This window comes from Engystomops pustulosus, chromosome 3 (genome assembly GCF_040894005.1).
Source record: "Engystomops pustulosus chromosome 3, aEngPut4.maternal, whole genome shotgun sequence".
In the NCBI taxonomy this organism is placed as follows: Eukaryota; Metazoa; Chordata; class Amphibia; order Anura; family Leptodactylidae; genus Engystomops; species Engystomops pustulosus.
This window is the reverse complement of record NC_092413.1, coordinates 186,969,818-186,986,302: the sequence shown is the minus strand read 5'-3', so window position 1 is coordinate 186,986,302 and position 16,485 is coordinate 186,969,818. Positions and strand designations below refer to the sequence as shown.

Here is a 16,485-nt window from a genome sequence, read left to right as displayed (position 1 = left end):
TTGTTTCTAAAAGACTGACAGGCAGCATTTCTCAGGACCTGTATAGGTGGCTATCCTTTCTCTATAATGAGTAAATACAACATCATAGTTTAGTTCTACATCAGTATTGGTCATTTAAAAGGGCAAACAATAAGGGCCCTTTCATGCAAATGTTAGTCAGTGAAACTGACATTTTCGCATCAGATTTTGTTCAGTTTGAGTTTTTCGTGAACATGAAACAAATCAGATGACCACAGTATCTTTTTATGGCAATGGATTGCATGTATGAAGTGCAATACACAATGTGTGTTAAGAAAAAGGTATATCTGAAAAAAAAAATCATTGAATACAATGGGTCAGTGTTCACGTCAGAAACACATAAAACCACTTCAAAGAAAGAGGCTTAAAGAAGCTCCTGATAAAGCGATTCATTGACTCCTAGTTTCAGTGTATAGAGCAGGGTTCCCCAAACTACGGCCCGCGGGCCACATGCGGACCGTTTCGATCCGGCCCCCAACACTTGGCGCGCCAGCGCCGGGCCCTCGCGGCCTGCAACAGTCGGGCAGGAGCCTCCGTCCGTCCGGGCAGGAAGCTCCTGCCCGTCACTGTATAGTGCTCGGTGCGGCCACAAACAGCCGCTCGAGCACTATTACTGGAGCGATGTGGCCGGAAGACAACCCCGGCGCACATCGCTCCAGGAACTAGGCTGCGCGATGACGTCATCACGCGGCCGCGCACCCCTTCCTGCCCGGCCGCGGCAAATAGATAGAAGACTTAGGTGAGTACAGGGTTTTTATTTTTTTATTAAAGGGCAGTAAAAAGATTGTGGCGACTGGGGGCCAATAGTTAGTTATGAGGGGCAGAGTAAGAAATAATTAATTATAAGGGGTAGAATAGGAAATAATTATGAGGGGTAGAATAAGAAATAATTATGAGGGGTAGAATAAGAAATAAATAATTATGAAGGGTAGAATAAGAAATAAATAATTATAAGGGGCAGATTAGTAAATAATTAATTATGAGGGGCAGCATAGGAAATAATTAATTATGAGGGGCAGCATAGGAAATAATTAATTATGAGGCGCAGTATAGGAATAATTAATTATGAGGGGCAGCATAGGAAATAATGGTGCGGGTATGGGAAATAATTAATTATGAGGGGCAGCATAGGAAATAATTAATTATGAGGGGCAGCATAGGAAATAATTAATTATGAGGGGTAGAATAAGAAATAAATAATTATAAGGGGCAGATTAGTAAATAATTAATTATGAGGGGCAGCATAGGAAATAATTAATTATGAGGGGCAGCATAGGAAATAATTAATTATGAGGGGCAGCATAGGAAATAATTAATTATGAGGCGCAGTATAGGAATAATTAATTATGAGGGGCAGCATAGGAAATAATTAATGGTGCGGGTATAGGAAATAATTAATGGTGCGGGTATAGGAAATAATTAATTATGAGGGGCAGTTTAGTAATTAATGGGGGGGGAGGCATATTCAATAATTAATGGAGAGATGTCCCAGTATATTAATTAATTAATTGGGCCAATATATAAAATAGTTCACAAGGGGGTGCAGTACCGGTATATTAAATAATTAATTGAGGGGGGTGCCAGTGTATTATGGATGCGGTCACATGTACCGCTATTTATTTTTAGACTTTAGTCCGGCCCTCCAACGGTCTGAGGGGGACAGTGAGCGGCCCCCTATGTAAAAAGTTTGGGGACCCCTGGTATAGAGAAATAGTCTCTAATCCTTCCCCCGGTAATGCGGCAGTCATTACCTGGGGAAGGATTAGTGGGCGGACCCGTCTTTTTCACTTGATAAAGGGGTCCTTGCGCCCCGAAACGCGCTGTGACTTGAAGACCGTGTAAATCGATTATCAATAAAAACCTTTTTACCAATACCCCAGAGTGCGCCATTCGATTAGACCACCTTCTCTAAATACCCTCTACACTTCCTGTATCGTTTGGTAAACGACAGACAGGAGATCTCTATCTAAAGGCAGCACCTGCAAAAATTGTCCTCAACCTGAACGTAGCGTTGTGCCTACCCTCAGCACAACCACACACGGTGAGCACATTTCTTCCTATACACTGAGACTATTCCTAAAAAGGTGTCACCCTATTAGCGCTCTCTCCCTGTCCTTCCTTGCCACTCTCTGAAATGAGCAGGACTGTAGGAAGTTCTAGGAATACAATGGCAATGAGTCCTGCTCCTCCCTTCAGGCCCTGCACCAGGCATTATTAGAATTACCTTTGACTGGAGTGGTCCTTTAAATCAAGTGGTTTTAATGTCCGGGTTTTTTTTTCCTTACTGATCCAATGTTGTCAGTGAACACAAAAAGGACAGGTTCTACATTTCTAACTCTGAAGTGTGAAAAATCCCATTGAAAAGAATAGTTCAGTAAGGCATCAGTGAAAAATAAAAATCACTGCAGCTAGTAAGAGAAAATCATATCCGTATGTGTCCAAAATGGGTTCAGTGAAAAAAAACAAATGTAAATCTGCCCTTACTCAAATATGTTTTCCAAGGTGGGAAATGGGAAAACAATGCCTTCTTTTGCCACCTTGAAAGGCAGCTCCCCTCAACACCAAGCACGACATACAAGAAGCCTAAGGTGCGATTAAGCCAAACCAGTATATCTATTTCAGAAGGAACAGACTCCCAACTGTAGACAATGTTTTGACCCGAATGAGTCTCTTCAGTACAGTGTAGGCAACAGGGTTGGCTAAGTGACAGGCTTGTAACTAGGGTCTGAAAGTAAGAGTTCTCTTTATGGCGAGTTTGCCAATTAAGGCTGCTGTGTAGGTGTATGGAGACTTCTAGCCATGGATGCTTCACTAGGGGTGCGTGAAGGCTTTAAGTCTCCACAATCTTATAAAGCGGTCCTTACGGACCTTAGCCTGGGGGAAAATGGGTCAGGTCTACTGCAGAAAGGCTGTAGAGAACATGGCCAGCTTTGAATATTGTAAGGGTGCGGCCGTGATGTATTAATTAAAAGGACATCTACCACCAGGATGAAGGATTGTAAACCAAGCACTAACATTCTGGTGTGTGCCCCCCTTTTTTTTAAAAAAAAAAGGCTTTAAAAATAATGCAAATGAGCCTGAGGGACTCCAGGCCCTATTAACATTATGGAGTATGGAGCCCCTCAGGCTTATTTGCATCATTTAATAAGCCTTTTTTTTGTTTCTAAAACCAGGACATAAAAAGCTAAAATAAAAGCAGAGGGGGCACACACCAGTATGTCAGTGCTTGGTTTACAATCCTTCATCCTGGTGGTAGATGTCCTATAAGGTATTGAGCCAATGCATCATAACAAAATGATAATTTAGTGAGTTTCATGTAAGGTTAACTATCACCACATAATTATTTCATTATGAATTTTCACAATTCCATAATTGATGTGGCCGGCCGCCCAGTCTATTCTCACAACGTGTCAAACGCATGCGTTAACCCATTGCAACAGCTGAATAGAGATTTTCCTAATGAAACAGCTGTTAATATTTGTGTTTTGTAAACATAAGTTAACGGTTGCGTTTTGTAAATGCATATGTTGACAGTTGTTTAATTAGGCAAATACATGTTAAATTTGTGTTTAATTTGCAACACGTGTTAGACACAACATGTGACTGCACCTTCAGAGTAAAGGTGATGGCACACGTGGCGTTTTAAACGCGTTTTTGGTCCATTTTTAAGCAGTCGGTTAAAAACTGCATCCATTTTTGACAGGTTTTACCAATTATCTTCATTACAACTGGTCAAAAACGGATGCGTTTTCTGGATGGACTGCTTAAAAACGGACCAAAAACGGGTTCAAAACGCCATGTGTGCCATCACACTAAGGGTACATTCAAACATCCATATGCCCCCTGGCCCCAGCCTGGCAAGAATACCGCTGTGCGCTGGAGGGGAGGAGGAGGTGACCCCTTCCCCTCCATAGAGAAACGCGCTGCACACTTGGGGAAAGAGAGCATGCTGTACCTTTTCCCCATGTACATGCAGAATGGTGCCATTGCCGTCTATGGGGGCATAAATGCGGCCTCATATACATCCCCCAAGGGGGCCGTCTGAATGTACCCTAAAAACCCACCCCAGTACTTGACCTCTTCCCATATACTACGTCTGATATGGTCTGCTGTTTCCCAAGTAGTATTCATGTCTTTTTTTTTTTTTTTTTTTATAGAACTATATAATGTAAACCCCAAATATGAGTCCTGAGCACAAATTTTGTTTCATTTACTTTACCCCCAGAAAATCAATATTCTTGGTTCCTGACACTGGACTGCCATACTTCCTCTTCCCCATACCCAGATCATCTTCTGGATTTTTGTACATACTGCAGTGTACAGGTGGGGTATGCTGTACATCCCATACTTTTTGCGCTTGTACACACTGGGCCTTGGTAAATGAGCAGCAGCTTCTCACCAGAGTGAATAGATCAGTCTCTGTGGTTTAATGAATATTTATGTAGAAATGAATGATGCAAGTATTAATATACAGGTATAGGAAAGGGCCGCAGAGCCCATGGATGGTCCACAAGTGCTCCCAGTATCCTCCCGATGTGTCAGGATGAGGCAGATGCCGTCTCGGGGTAGACTTGCAGAGCTAGTTCTATGTATCCTGGCTTTTGGGCTTCCATTTTCACAAACAGCTGCAAAAAAATACCATAAAATATAAAATACCAACAAAATATAGAAATACATTTGTGTCCAGTGCTTCATAGTAACATGGCTGATCATCAAGTCCAGGCTTGATAACTACTAAATCAAACAGCTTGGGTGTTCAGCATCATCCAAACAAGTTGAGTCCACACTGTTGTCTGCCAGTGGCTAGGGCTATGTTCACATTAGTCTTGAAGCATCATAGAATCTGTGATATGAGTGAACATAAAACATTGGGTGTAAGTAAAAAAAACAATGTAATTACCATAATAAGTTCTCTGCCGTCAGCGCCCTGGGACTCCTTGGCACACGCTGTGTCTGGATGCACCATGTGATATAGCCGCACCAGGCTTACTGCATCCTCCAACCTACAACAAGACGCGTTTCAAAGTTTTAGATTCTGCCTTTTCTTATATTTATCCTACTATGATCTGTCAGAACGCAATATACCAAGAGGGTGGATCCAACAATCCCCATCCCACATACAAGGGAATGTAAGAGGCTGTGAAGAAGCCCTAGTGCAGAGGTATCATATCACTCTAACTCTATGCCGCGATAGCGGAAATATATATAGGGGAAGAGTAGAGCAGTTTTAGTTGTCCATGGCAAGCAATCAGAAGTCAACTTTCATTTTCCCCACAGCTGTTTATAAAATGAAAGCTGAGCTCCGATTGGTTGTCATGAGCAGCTACAACAGTTTTACCTCAGACACTTATAATAAATCTCCCCCGTCATCTGCTCTATGTGCAGTGTGTGGGGTGGGGTACAGGTTTATATAAAAACTTTTATTTAGCTTCTGAACATTTTACTAGCATCTGACAGCAAAAAAGCGAGAGGAGACAGATCAGAGACAATTATGTCCATGAGATGGATATAATACACAATGACACACTATCAGCTCTGCTATAAAGACCTTATCTGTCTATAGCTTGTAGAGTAAGTCTCTGCACACTGCTGCTTGCTGGCAGGAAGTGCCTGTGTCTGAGCTGGACTTGCATTGCAGGAGGAGGGGCAGGAGTTGATATTCATGAGAAGAATCTGACCACAGTACCCCAATATATTTAAGAATCTTGTCTTCGTGAGAATACCCCTGTAAGTCCTGGAGACAACCCTTGTAGTCACTTACAAGTCTCGCTGTAGCATATCCACAAGCAGTCCATCTATCTTCTTTTGAGAACACAGGTGCCATGCCATGCCGCCGAAGTGCCGCGTGGACCGCAGTAAGTCATACTTTCCTTGTCTATCAATGTCTTCAAAAGTCTGGTTTCTGATCTGCACCAAATAAGAAAACAGCTTTAAAAGACGACAGCACAGGCACATCAGTCCCTAAAGGCTCCTACCCCCAAACCTTACCCTGATGTAGTCTGCGGCATCAGGCTCAAACTGGACAAGGCACCGGTTCAGAAGCTCCTCGTGTCGGTCTTGCTGAAACAAAATCTGAAGAGACAAACACAAGACCGTTATTGTCCTCTGGTAGCAGCCAGCAGCGAACCTTAAGGTAACATCCGAACTTCTTTACCTTCATGTTCTCTTCTCTAAAGACGGGTGGTGGAACCATTCTGCGACCCCAACGGGGGAAATACACCTGGATCATGCGGTCTCTCTCATCCCACGTGGCTTTCCTTAGGACACCATTTGGTTCTCTCACCAAAATGAACCTTTCCTAGAAACAACCCAAAATATGATAAGCATATTATTGGGGGATAGCCTAGAGCTCATAGGGGAGGATTTGTCATATGCTGGTCCATTGTGCGCCCCTCCCCCCGGCTATACCAGGAGGCTCCGGGGGGCGACGGCACTGTAGGACCACTGTATAGCAGGCAGGTGCAGTTTATAGGCATGACACAGCGTAAGGTGGAGCAGCCAAGAATTGTGATTATTTCAAGGCTTTTCTAACAAATCCCCCCTTAGAGTATACTCACACAGTGCGGGGTGCTGTAGGTGATGTCTGTGAACACTAATTTTGCGGTCTCGGTGCCATCAAGGATCTCATCCACCGCCAGCACTTCATCTATAGGATCCCGCTCTTTCATCATGGGTGGCATCTCAAGGTGCTGCTGAGCAGCCTGCACCGCTTTCTGGAGGGACTGAAGAACAAGATATCATATAGGATCATCATTCAGGATATACGTATCACAAGTATCTTATCCCATAACAAACTCTGCAGAAATCAATAGCACAAGTGAATATAATAAACTTAGATATATCCTAGCAAACTCTGCCCCTGCTCATTCCTCTTAAAGGAAACCTACCATCAGGAATCTACCTAGAAAGACAGATCTGATGGTAGGTTCCTCCTAATAGTTTAAGCCCCAAACTATCTTTGTCTTATTCTATAACACTTCCTAATCTTATCTAAGCTTTACCTAACTAATATGCATACTAGTAGTTGTAGACACTGGTGCCTGCACGTTTCACATTGCGACGCTCAGCTGATACATGGTAGCTTCAGGTGACCGCACAGACAGTGCAGTGTCCGGTTTCATGGACTGACCACAGTGCAGAGAAAGGGAATCCAAGTATCACATAGTTATAACAAGGAGGCACTTTTTCCACAATGTTCTGTGGGGAAGCAGGGACTCCTTGTATCATCTATCGTTATGATTCTCAGAGTCCAGTCCTCTGCACTGTAGTCAGTCCATGAAATCCTCCAGCATCATGATTCACGGACCATCCACAGTGCCGAGGATGGGATTCCAAGCATCAGTGGGCAGCACAGTGGCTTAGTTTGTAGCACTGGGGACCTGGGTTCTAGTCCCAGGTCAATATCTTCAAAGAGTTTGTATGTTCTCTCCGTGTTTGTGTGGGTTTCCTCCAGGTCCTCTGGTTTCCTCCCACACCAAAAACATACTGGTAGGTTGTTTAGATTGTGAGCCCCATTGAGGACAGGGACCGATATTATTATTATCAGTTATATTTATAACAAAGAGTCACTTCTTCCACAATGTTCTGCGGTCTGTTCAGGGTGCTGTATCATAAATCATTATGAGTCCAGTCCTCTGCACTGTGGTCAGTCCATGAAATCACCTGCATCATAATTCATGGACCAACCACAGTGCAGAAGATGGGACTCCAAGCATCATGGATGTATATGCTTGTGTGAAAGCAACTACAAGCAGTGTGAGCCATAGGGTCGTGGAGCCACCTACCTCTTCATACTGCTGCTGGGTCATTAGCTTGTACGTGGGGGGCTTGGACTCCTGTTTCATGGGCTGGAAGACTTTCTCCAGGTTGAGACCCGTAATCTTCTTCAGGATCGTCTGTACATCTGGGTCTGTGTAGCAGGCAGCCTTGGAGGAGGAGCAGGGAGCTGCGGGACATGGAAGACAATAGAGGGTTAGACCCTGGCCATAAGACAAAATAAGCTGAAAACACAATAGTATAGCCTTGTACTGCTAAGGGGGGTACGTGTCATCCAATATTACATCACCCCAATGTCTGATGACGTCACATATATCGCCCCATTGAAAAAAATGTAATTTTCTATTTGCATGTAAAATTACTACAGTTTGACATTTCTGTAGTTTTACTATCTTTATGATATCTGTGAGAAGAGAAGCCGCCTGTAAGTCACCTTGTGGAAGTAATGCACATAATCGCCATCATGTATACACATCACCCATCATGGCACCAGTACCAGGTGTATGGGCCCATCAGCTCACCTCCTGCACACAGGCTCCGCTGCCCGGTGACCCTCTGCGGACGAACCCTCCGCACCAGCCATGCTATGCGGGCAGCCATGTCTGAGCTGACACATCCGCCTGCCGTACTCTGCCGCAGGGAACTTCGGGAATTGTAGTCCGTGGAAAGAAAGTCGGCTGCGCGCATGCGTGAGTGGTTACCGAGCTCGGTTGACGTGAAAAAGTAGCGTAAGGGATCCTTTTTTTTTTTCTGTCGAACCGATATCTGTGCGATTTTTATGTCACTTCTCAATTATTCTGTCTTAATATTAAGAATGTCTGCACAAGTCAAATCATCTTAAAGCCCTTTCCCACAATTTATAGTGAAGTAGTTTTTGTTTCCCAGTTTATCACTGGAAGAGCAAACACGAGTGATTTCAGTACAAAACCAGTGTCTCCTGAGCAAATTACAGGCAAGTGTCCCAGAAAAGCTGGATACTCACAAGTGACATTGAGGACGCGTTCACACGTGGCGTTTGCGTTGCGTATTCAAATGCACCAGAACGACGCCTGTGATCACCTATTGAAGTAAGATTGTGTTTTCATCGCATTTATTAAATGCAATCTTATTTTGATAGGTAATCGCAGGAGCAGTCCGTGTGTTGCGTTTGGAAAGGCAATGCAAATGCGACGTGTTAATGCAGCCTTATGTTGTGTTTTGAGACAATACATCAGCTAAAGATAGGAGACATTGCTGTTAACATTTGTGTTTACAAATGCAATATTAACACAGTGTTAACACATGAATGCAGCCTCAGAATCGTAATCCAACCAAAGCAGGACTGGTCCCGGCCCGATTGCATATGTGTTTCAGCTGAAATGTATGCATTGGGAAAGGGTGATGCCACACATGGCGTTTTGAATCCGGTTTTGGTCCGTTTTTAAGCAGTCCATCCAAAAACGCATGCGGTTTTTTAAAACACATCCGTTTTTGACAGGTTTTACCAATTAACTTAATTCAAACTGGTCAAAAAACGTTTGAGTTTTCAAAAAACGCATGCGTTTTTCAAAAACTGATGCGTTTCTGGACAGACTTCTTAAAAACGGACCAAAAACGGGTTCAAAATGTCATGTGTGGCATCACCCAAAGGAGTAGCACGTGCTTTGTTTACATACAAAACACTGCGTACTCGTTACCGTTCCCAGACGTTTCAATAAAAAAGCATAAGCGGTCAGAAATTGGATTGTGTTTAGGAATGCAGCCTAAAGTGCTGCCACATTCATCTCAAGCCTAGATCATGAGTGCACAAACTGCAGCCCACGACCATATGCAGCCTGCCGAGCCTCGAGTGGAGTCCAATGAGCACTTCCATGACTGATGTAACGTGAGGCTGCGGTCACACGTACCGCTAAGCGTCTGTCATAACGCAACGCTAGCGCACAGGTGGAGGTCCTAAACGCATGCGATTGTTAAGACGATCACATGCGTTTTTTACGATCTGAAAACGCACTTAGTAAAAACGGCCCAAAAACGCCATGTGTGTCTTCACCCTTTGGCTGAAGGCACATATGGCGTTTTTAGGCCGTTTTTGGGCCGTTTTTAGTTGTTAAAAACGCATGCGTTTTTTGAAAACGCATGCGTTTTTGACCAGTTTGAATTAAGATAATTGGTCAAACCTGTCAAAAAAACGCATGCGTTTTTGACCAGTTTGAATTAAGATAATTGGTCAAACCTGTCAAAAACAGGAAACGCATGCGTTTTTTTAAAGATGTGAAAACGTACTAACTAAAAACGGCCCAAAAACGGCCTAAAAACGCCATGTGTGTCTTCACCCTTTGGGTGATGCCACACATGGCGTTTTGAACCCGTTTTTGGTCTGTTTTTAAGCAGTCCATTAAAAAACGCATCCGTTTTTGACAGGTTTTACCAATTATCTTAATTAAAACTGGTCAAAAACGGATGCGTTTTCAAAAAACGCATGCGTTTTTTTTAACGAACTGCTAAAAAAAACTGACCAAAAACGGGTTCAAAACTCCATGTGTGGCATCACCCTTTGGAGTGCGTCAAAATTCATCAAAAATGCAATGCATCATGGGAAAGCTGCACTGGCTTTCATGCGACAGAAATGGGGGGGGGGGGTGCCGTCGGACGATCTGGCGCGGGATTTAAGATTCAAATTGTGTTGCAAGACAACTTACATGCACCGGGAAGAAGATGGTGAACTCTGCCGGACCTGAGTGGGGAAGCGACACATGCAGAATATCGGGCGCACAATCGTAGTGAATCGCAGCAGAGTGCATTACGGACGGACAATGCACTTTCAGGGATTGTGACAGGACAGGAAAGTAAATGTGGCCCTATGTTACTTCAACGTGTCATCAAAGCTGAAGCCTTTTCAATGCATCAAAGAACGAGACACAACGCATCGGGTAAACGCGCCCTGAGGCTGGTGCCACACATGACGCTTTGCAAACGCAGACAAAGACGCACCCACTGGGGCGGTCCGCGGACCGATCGCATCAGCGTTTCTATGGAAACGCCTGCGATCGTGAACAAGCCGCTGGTGTTTTGCGTTAATTTAATGCAAAACACCGGCGGCTCGTTCCCGATCGCAGGTGTTTCCATAGAAACGCTGATGCGATCGGGCCGCGGCCCGCCCCGGTGGGTGCAGACGCAGACAAAGCGTTACATGTGGCACCAGCCTGAGGCCTTTTCTTCACGTTTTTCAAACGCATCCAAAACTAATTTGGGAGGGGCTTTGGCCAAAACGTATATACAGGCAGCCCCCTACTTAAGGACACCCGACTTACAGACAACTCATAGTTACAGACAGACCCCTGTGACCTCTGGTGAAGCTCTCTGGATGCTTTACTATAGTCCCAGGTTGCAATGATCAGCTGTAAGGTGTCTGTAATGAAGCTTTATTGATAATCCTTGGTCCCATTACAGCAAAAATGTTTAAACTCCAATTGTCACTGGGACAAACATTTTTTTTCGTCTGGATCTACAATTATAAAATATACAGTTATGACTTACATACAAATTCAACTTAAGAACAAACCTCCGGACCCTATCTTGTACGTAACCCGGGGACTGCCTGTACATTTGCAATGAAACGCATGCGTTTCAGGCAGGCCCCCCCTCCCACTTTAGTTTTGGATGTATTTAAAAGCACAAAGAAAATTCCACTTGGGAAGGCGCCCTCAGGGTGTGACCACACGTTCGGTTTTTCAGGTGCAGTTTTTGATGTCCAAACCAGGAGTGGAATGAAAATAGAGGAGAATAACTCATCTCAATGATCTCATCACTAATTGAAGTATAATTCTCACCCATTATGATCCACACCGACTTTTGGCTTCAAAAAACTTCATCTGAAAATCTGAACGTGTGGCTGCACCCTGACATTGGTTGTGTATACTGTGCGCCAGTGTCAGGACACAGAGCGGAGCGCCCGTAGGAGAGAACCTCGGAGTGGTAAGTACTTGTCAGCTGTTCTGTACTGCTCCTGGGTCCTAAGGCGCACAACCCGTGACTTGAGAAAGATTGCCAGATTGGTGTCTATTACAGGCAATCCGGAAAACAAATTCCCCTAGCTACTAGCCATGGCTAGGATTGGCCAGGAGAACTCCCCCTTGTCAATCATAACCATGGTTAGTTGCTAGAGGTGTTCATTTGCCCGATTGCCTGTTTGTCTGCCAATCTGACAATATGTCCTGGTCGGGTGGGTGACCTGAAAGCCAAATCCAAAAGTGAACAGCAGGTCCACTCATCTAAAAGGGGTTCTAGGCTTCTCAGTCTAAATCCTTTTATTTTCAATCTGTCTTATCCTTATTCTCCAGCAGGTGGCACTGTTGACTCACTGATGATTTTCAGTGGCACTTACGTCTAACCCTATATCCACATTACCCCTCCAGTCTCAGTACTGACTTATGACCCATCGCTGTAATTCTGAAAGTGTAATGATGTACTCTTTAATAGATTTATTGACGTTTCACTTCTAATAATGACCCAAAACTGCAGTAAAACTACCAAATAAAACGTAAAGAGACTTTATACACATTACAGTCCTGTAAGGTCACAAGCAGGGATCGTCTTTATGGAGCAGTACAGACCGCACAGAATATGATGTCTATATGAATACGTATTTATTATTATAATTTGCTGTATCACCATATGGAGTGGAACAAAAATAGTCCATAAAATTTAATCAAAGAATTTTTTTGTAAACTACTTGTATACTAATTTATTTCCTGCATAAGTAACCATATACATCATGTTTGATGATTTATACTATGGGGGACATTTTATCAGGGCTGTTACGCCACAAAACTGCATTTTTTTTTTATATAACAAGAATGAAGATTCGTAAACTTACTAATACAAACTATAATAAGAATTAAAAAATGTTATTTCTATATTATCTTCCTCAGTGCTTTACAGATCATAATATACAAACAAAATGAAACAATGAGGACCCAAGAGCTTGCAGTCTATGAGCAGTAAGAGGTGAATAATGGATCTAGAAGGGATTTCTATTGATCACATGATGGTGATCAGCAATATATTTCCTGTATATATCAATCATTTTTTATTTTCTGTAGATCATCATCATCATCATCATCTATTACCAATATAATGCAGTGAGTGAGAGCGGCGGACGCCTGCCTGGAGCGAGTCCTATGTGTTACAAGAGTTAATGCATAGATAAGAGGTTTGTCACTACATTCACATGTGCTTTACATTAGCATTTAATTCCGAGGTTCTTAACCTTTCTCGGCCTGGGACCAGGATTAGGTTTGGCAATTCGCTGTAGGACCTGGACTTCGGTTTTGAATTAATAACGTGTTTCATTTTAATTATTCAGACTTTGCTGTGAGTTAAATATGTTATCTTTTCTTAAAGTGTAGCTATAGGGATGTCAGGGGCTTGTATCGAATTGTATCTGTTCTCGCACACATGGCTTATACATTGCAGGGGATTCATTACATTGTACAGTATATCTTGGTCATATTTTTATTATATGGACCTGGCACATGTAGATGTTTTACACAAAACCAGTGTTTGTGTGTGTGTGTATATATATATATATATATATATATATATATATATATATATATATATACGTATGTGTATATATAAGCCGACCCGAGTATAAGCCGAGACCCCTAATTTTACCACAAAAACTTGGTAAAATCTATTGACTCGAGTAAAAGCCACGGACCTGCCACTGCCCGACGGATCGCAAAGAAGACCCGAGGGGGCGCCGGAAAGGTGAGTTTTTCTTTTTTTTTTCAGTGGCAGGTCCGTGCCGCGCACAGCGCTGACATCAGCCGGGACACAAAATACTATTGCAGCAGCGGCGGCTGATGTCAGTGCCTGTGACATCACACGGTCCTGCCACTGACCGACGGATCGCACAGAAGACCCGAAGGGGGCCGCCGGAAAGGTGAGTTTTGATTTTTTTTTTTTTGTGTCGATTTTTGTTTGACTCGAGTATAAGTCAAGTATAAGCCGAGCCATTTTTTGTGCTGAAAAACTCGGCTTATACTCGAGTATATAAGGTATATATATATATATATATATAATACAGATTTATTAAACATTTAGTGTGTTAGACATGACATGTATAAATATTCATATGTGTATATATATATGGATGTACATTATTTTATGTTCATTTTTTATTCATTTATATAGTGCCAACATATTTCACAACGCTGTGTAAGGATTGTCCTTATACTGGTGCTCACATTCTAGATTCCAGAATGTTGGAAGCTCTTGGATCCCAGTGCTGTAAGGCAGCATAACTAAGTAAACACAGTCCCCGGGTTACGTACAGGATAGGTAGGTATTATAATTGTAGCTCCAGCCAATTTTTTTTGTGTCTTTGTGACAATTGGATTTTAAAAATGTTGGGTTGTCATAAGAATCAGGATTAACAATAAAGCTTCATTGCAGACACCTGTGATAACTGTTACAGCTGATTATTGTAGCCTAAGGCTAAAGTACAGTAAATTACCAACATCCAGAGGTCCGTTTGTAACTAGGAGTCGTCTGTAAGTTTGGTGTTCTTAAGTCGGGGACCGCCTGTACTGAAGCATCATGATTATAGATGACTGAGCTGACACATTATTGAGGTACACCATACGCCACAGGGCTGCTATTGGGTGCTTAGAATAAGGACTGACTTGTGCATGGAGCCCCCTTGTTCGAGGAATTGCAGAGTTCTCTGTTCTGTTCATGCCATTACAAGGCCTATAATGAGCGGGATGACAGATGTCATTAAAGGAAATCTACCGTCTGGTTCAGAACTTGTAAAGCAGCGTGACTGACTGAATCCACTTTCTACCCTGATGCAGGATCTGGCCTTGTAATTGTTTTTTATGGTTTTTATTTTTCTAAAAAAAGATGTTTTTAAAATATACTAATAAGCAGCAAGTGCTCCAGCGGGTGTGCTATTGCCTCAAGGGACTCTGGTGACGCCTCCGTAGCACTTTCAACTTTAAAAACATCTTTTTTTTAGGAAAATAGAGACCATTAAAGAGTAATACAAGGCCAGATCCTACATTAGTTTGCAAAGCGGATTCAGTCAATGACGCTGCTTTATAAGGAATGAATCAGGTGGAAGATTTCCATTCAAATAGGTATCTGCATCTGTCCCTTATACATATTGGCCAACATTTATTAAAGCGCTTGCGCAGCTTTTCGTCTGGGCATGCAAACTGCTTGTACATGTATTATTAAAGTGTTTGCGCCAGTTTTGTGTCACGGCTGCACGGCGTCCAACAATTCTGCAGTATGAACAAGGTGCACCAAAATAAAGATGGTGCACACTTCCCAAGCAGTGCTGGGTGCACCAGATTAAGGAAGAACAGGCGCCAGTTTTGATGAATCTGACCCTGCACACTCCACATAGTACAGACTGCACTAGTTCTGATAAATGTGGCTCATTATATTGATGTTAAAAACCTCCATTAGAACATCACACTAACATTATAAAAATCTATTTTCAGATGTTATATTTTCACTATTCTCTCATTTGACAGAAGAACAAAAAGAAGATAATGGGGCACATTTACTAAGAACAGTGCAGTCTCTACTATGTGCAGTTGCCTGTACATAGTGCAAGGGGCGCTGGATTCAGGATTTCTGGTGCACGTTCTTCATGAATCTGGCACCCCCTGCACTGCTCCAAAAGAGTGCATAATTTTATTTTTGGTGCACCTTTAACATGGGGGGTGTGACACAGTTCTGTTGGACTTTACATGATAAATCTGACGCACGGTCCGACTGAGCACCGGAACGCCCCCTACAGTGCAGAAATTTGTTGCATGTTGACTAATGCAGGCGTGTGACACATTTGTGGTGCGGACACTTCTTACTTACCTGTGCAGACAGTTTGTACATAGAAGAACGTACAAAGTCCGACAGAAAAAAGGCGCAAGAACCTTAGTAAATGTGCCCCAAAAACGTTAGCGTGCGATGTCCCTCACTCTTTAATTTCATAACTTGAAGGTTGCATTTAGAAAAACAAGGTTAATAAAGTTATATTTCAATGCTTTATGTTCTCTACTCAAATTCCAAGTGCATGCGGTTTTAAGGGCAAATAAATGCAACGGGTGACACTTCTCTGCATGTGGGGAGAGACAAAGATAGAAAAACTAAACTAAAAATAGATTAGATTGGATTAGAGAGTAGAAAATAGACTGTTCACAATGTAGAATACTGCATGGTCAGCTGACCTGTAATCTGTAGGAATAATTCAAGAAAAAGAATAATACAATGGGATAGAGAGAGAGAGAACAGGCGGTCCCCTACTTAAGAACACCCAACTTACATACGACCCCTAGTTACAAACGGACCTCTGGATATTGGTAATTTATTGTACTTTAGTCCCAGGCTACAATGATCAGCTGTAACAGTTATCACAGGTGTCTGTAATGAATTATTAATCCTGGTTCTTATGACAATCCAACATTTTTAAAATCCAATTGTCACAGAGACCAAAAAAATTCTGGCTGGAGCTACAATTATAAAATATACAGTTCCAACTTACATACAAACTGAACTTAAGAACAAACCTACAGACCCTATCTTGTATGTAACCCGGGGACTTCCTGTAGATTAAAAAATAGATAGATGGCTATATATATAAAAAAAGATATGGGTAGATATATATTAAATGGATGGATAGATAAAAATAAACAGCAC

At 42.6% G+C, this 16,485-nt stretch overlaps 1 protein-coding gene and 1 long non-coding RNA gene across 4 annotated transcripts in view; one reads left to right on the top strand and one right to left on the bottom strand.

Annotated features, from left to right (window-relative positions):
- Nucleotides 1-4,422: 4,422 nt before the first annotated feature.
- Nucleotides 4,423-8,496, bottom strand: MRPS22 (mitochondrial ribosomal protein S22). Its single transcript, XM_072143337.1, has 8 exons — nucleotides 8,316-8,496; nucleotides 7,803-7,963; nucleotides 6,576-6,740; nucleotides 6,173-6,316; nucleotides 6,007-6,090; nucleotides 5,780-5,925; nucleotides 4,919-5,021; nucleotides 4,423-4,643 (listed from the first exon to the last, which is right to left on the bottom strand). The coding sequence occupies exons 1-8, from the start codon at nucleotides 8,479-8,481 to the stop codon at nucleotides 4,557-4,559; spliced, it is 1,056 nt and encodes a 351-aa protein (XP_071999438.1). The 5' UTR covers nucleotides 8,482-8,496; the 3' UTR covers nucleotides 4,423-4,556.
- The window catches only part of LOC140122456 (uncharacterized), a 33,014-nt gene continuing 24,864 nt past the window's right edge, over nucleotides 8,336-16,485 (top strand). For 2 of the 3 annotated variants that reach the window (XR_011854327.1, XR_011854326.1), the window contains exons 1-3: nucleotides 8,336-8,522; nucleotides 12,705-12,780; nucleotides 12,876-12,985. This is a non-coding gene — a long non-coding RNA (uncharacterized lncRNA). The remainder of the gene's footprint in view (nucleotides 8,523-12,704; nucleotides 12,781-12,875; nucleotides 12,986-16,485) is intronic. The other variant, XR_011854328.1, reaches the window with a different exon arrangement.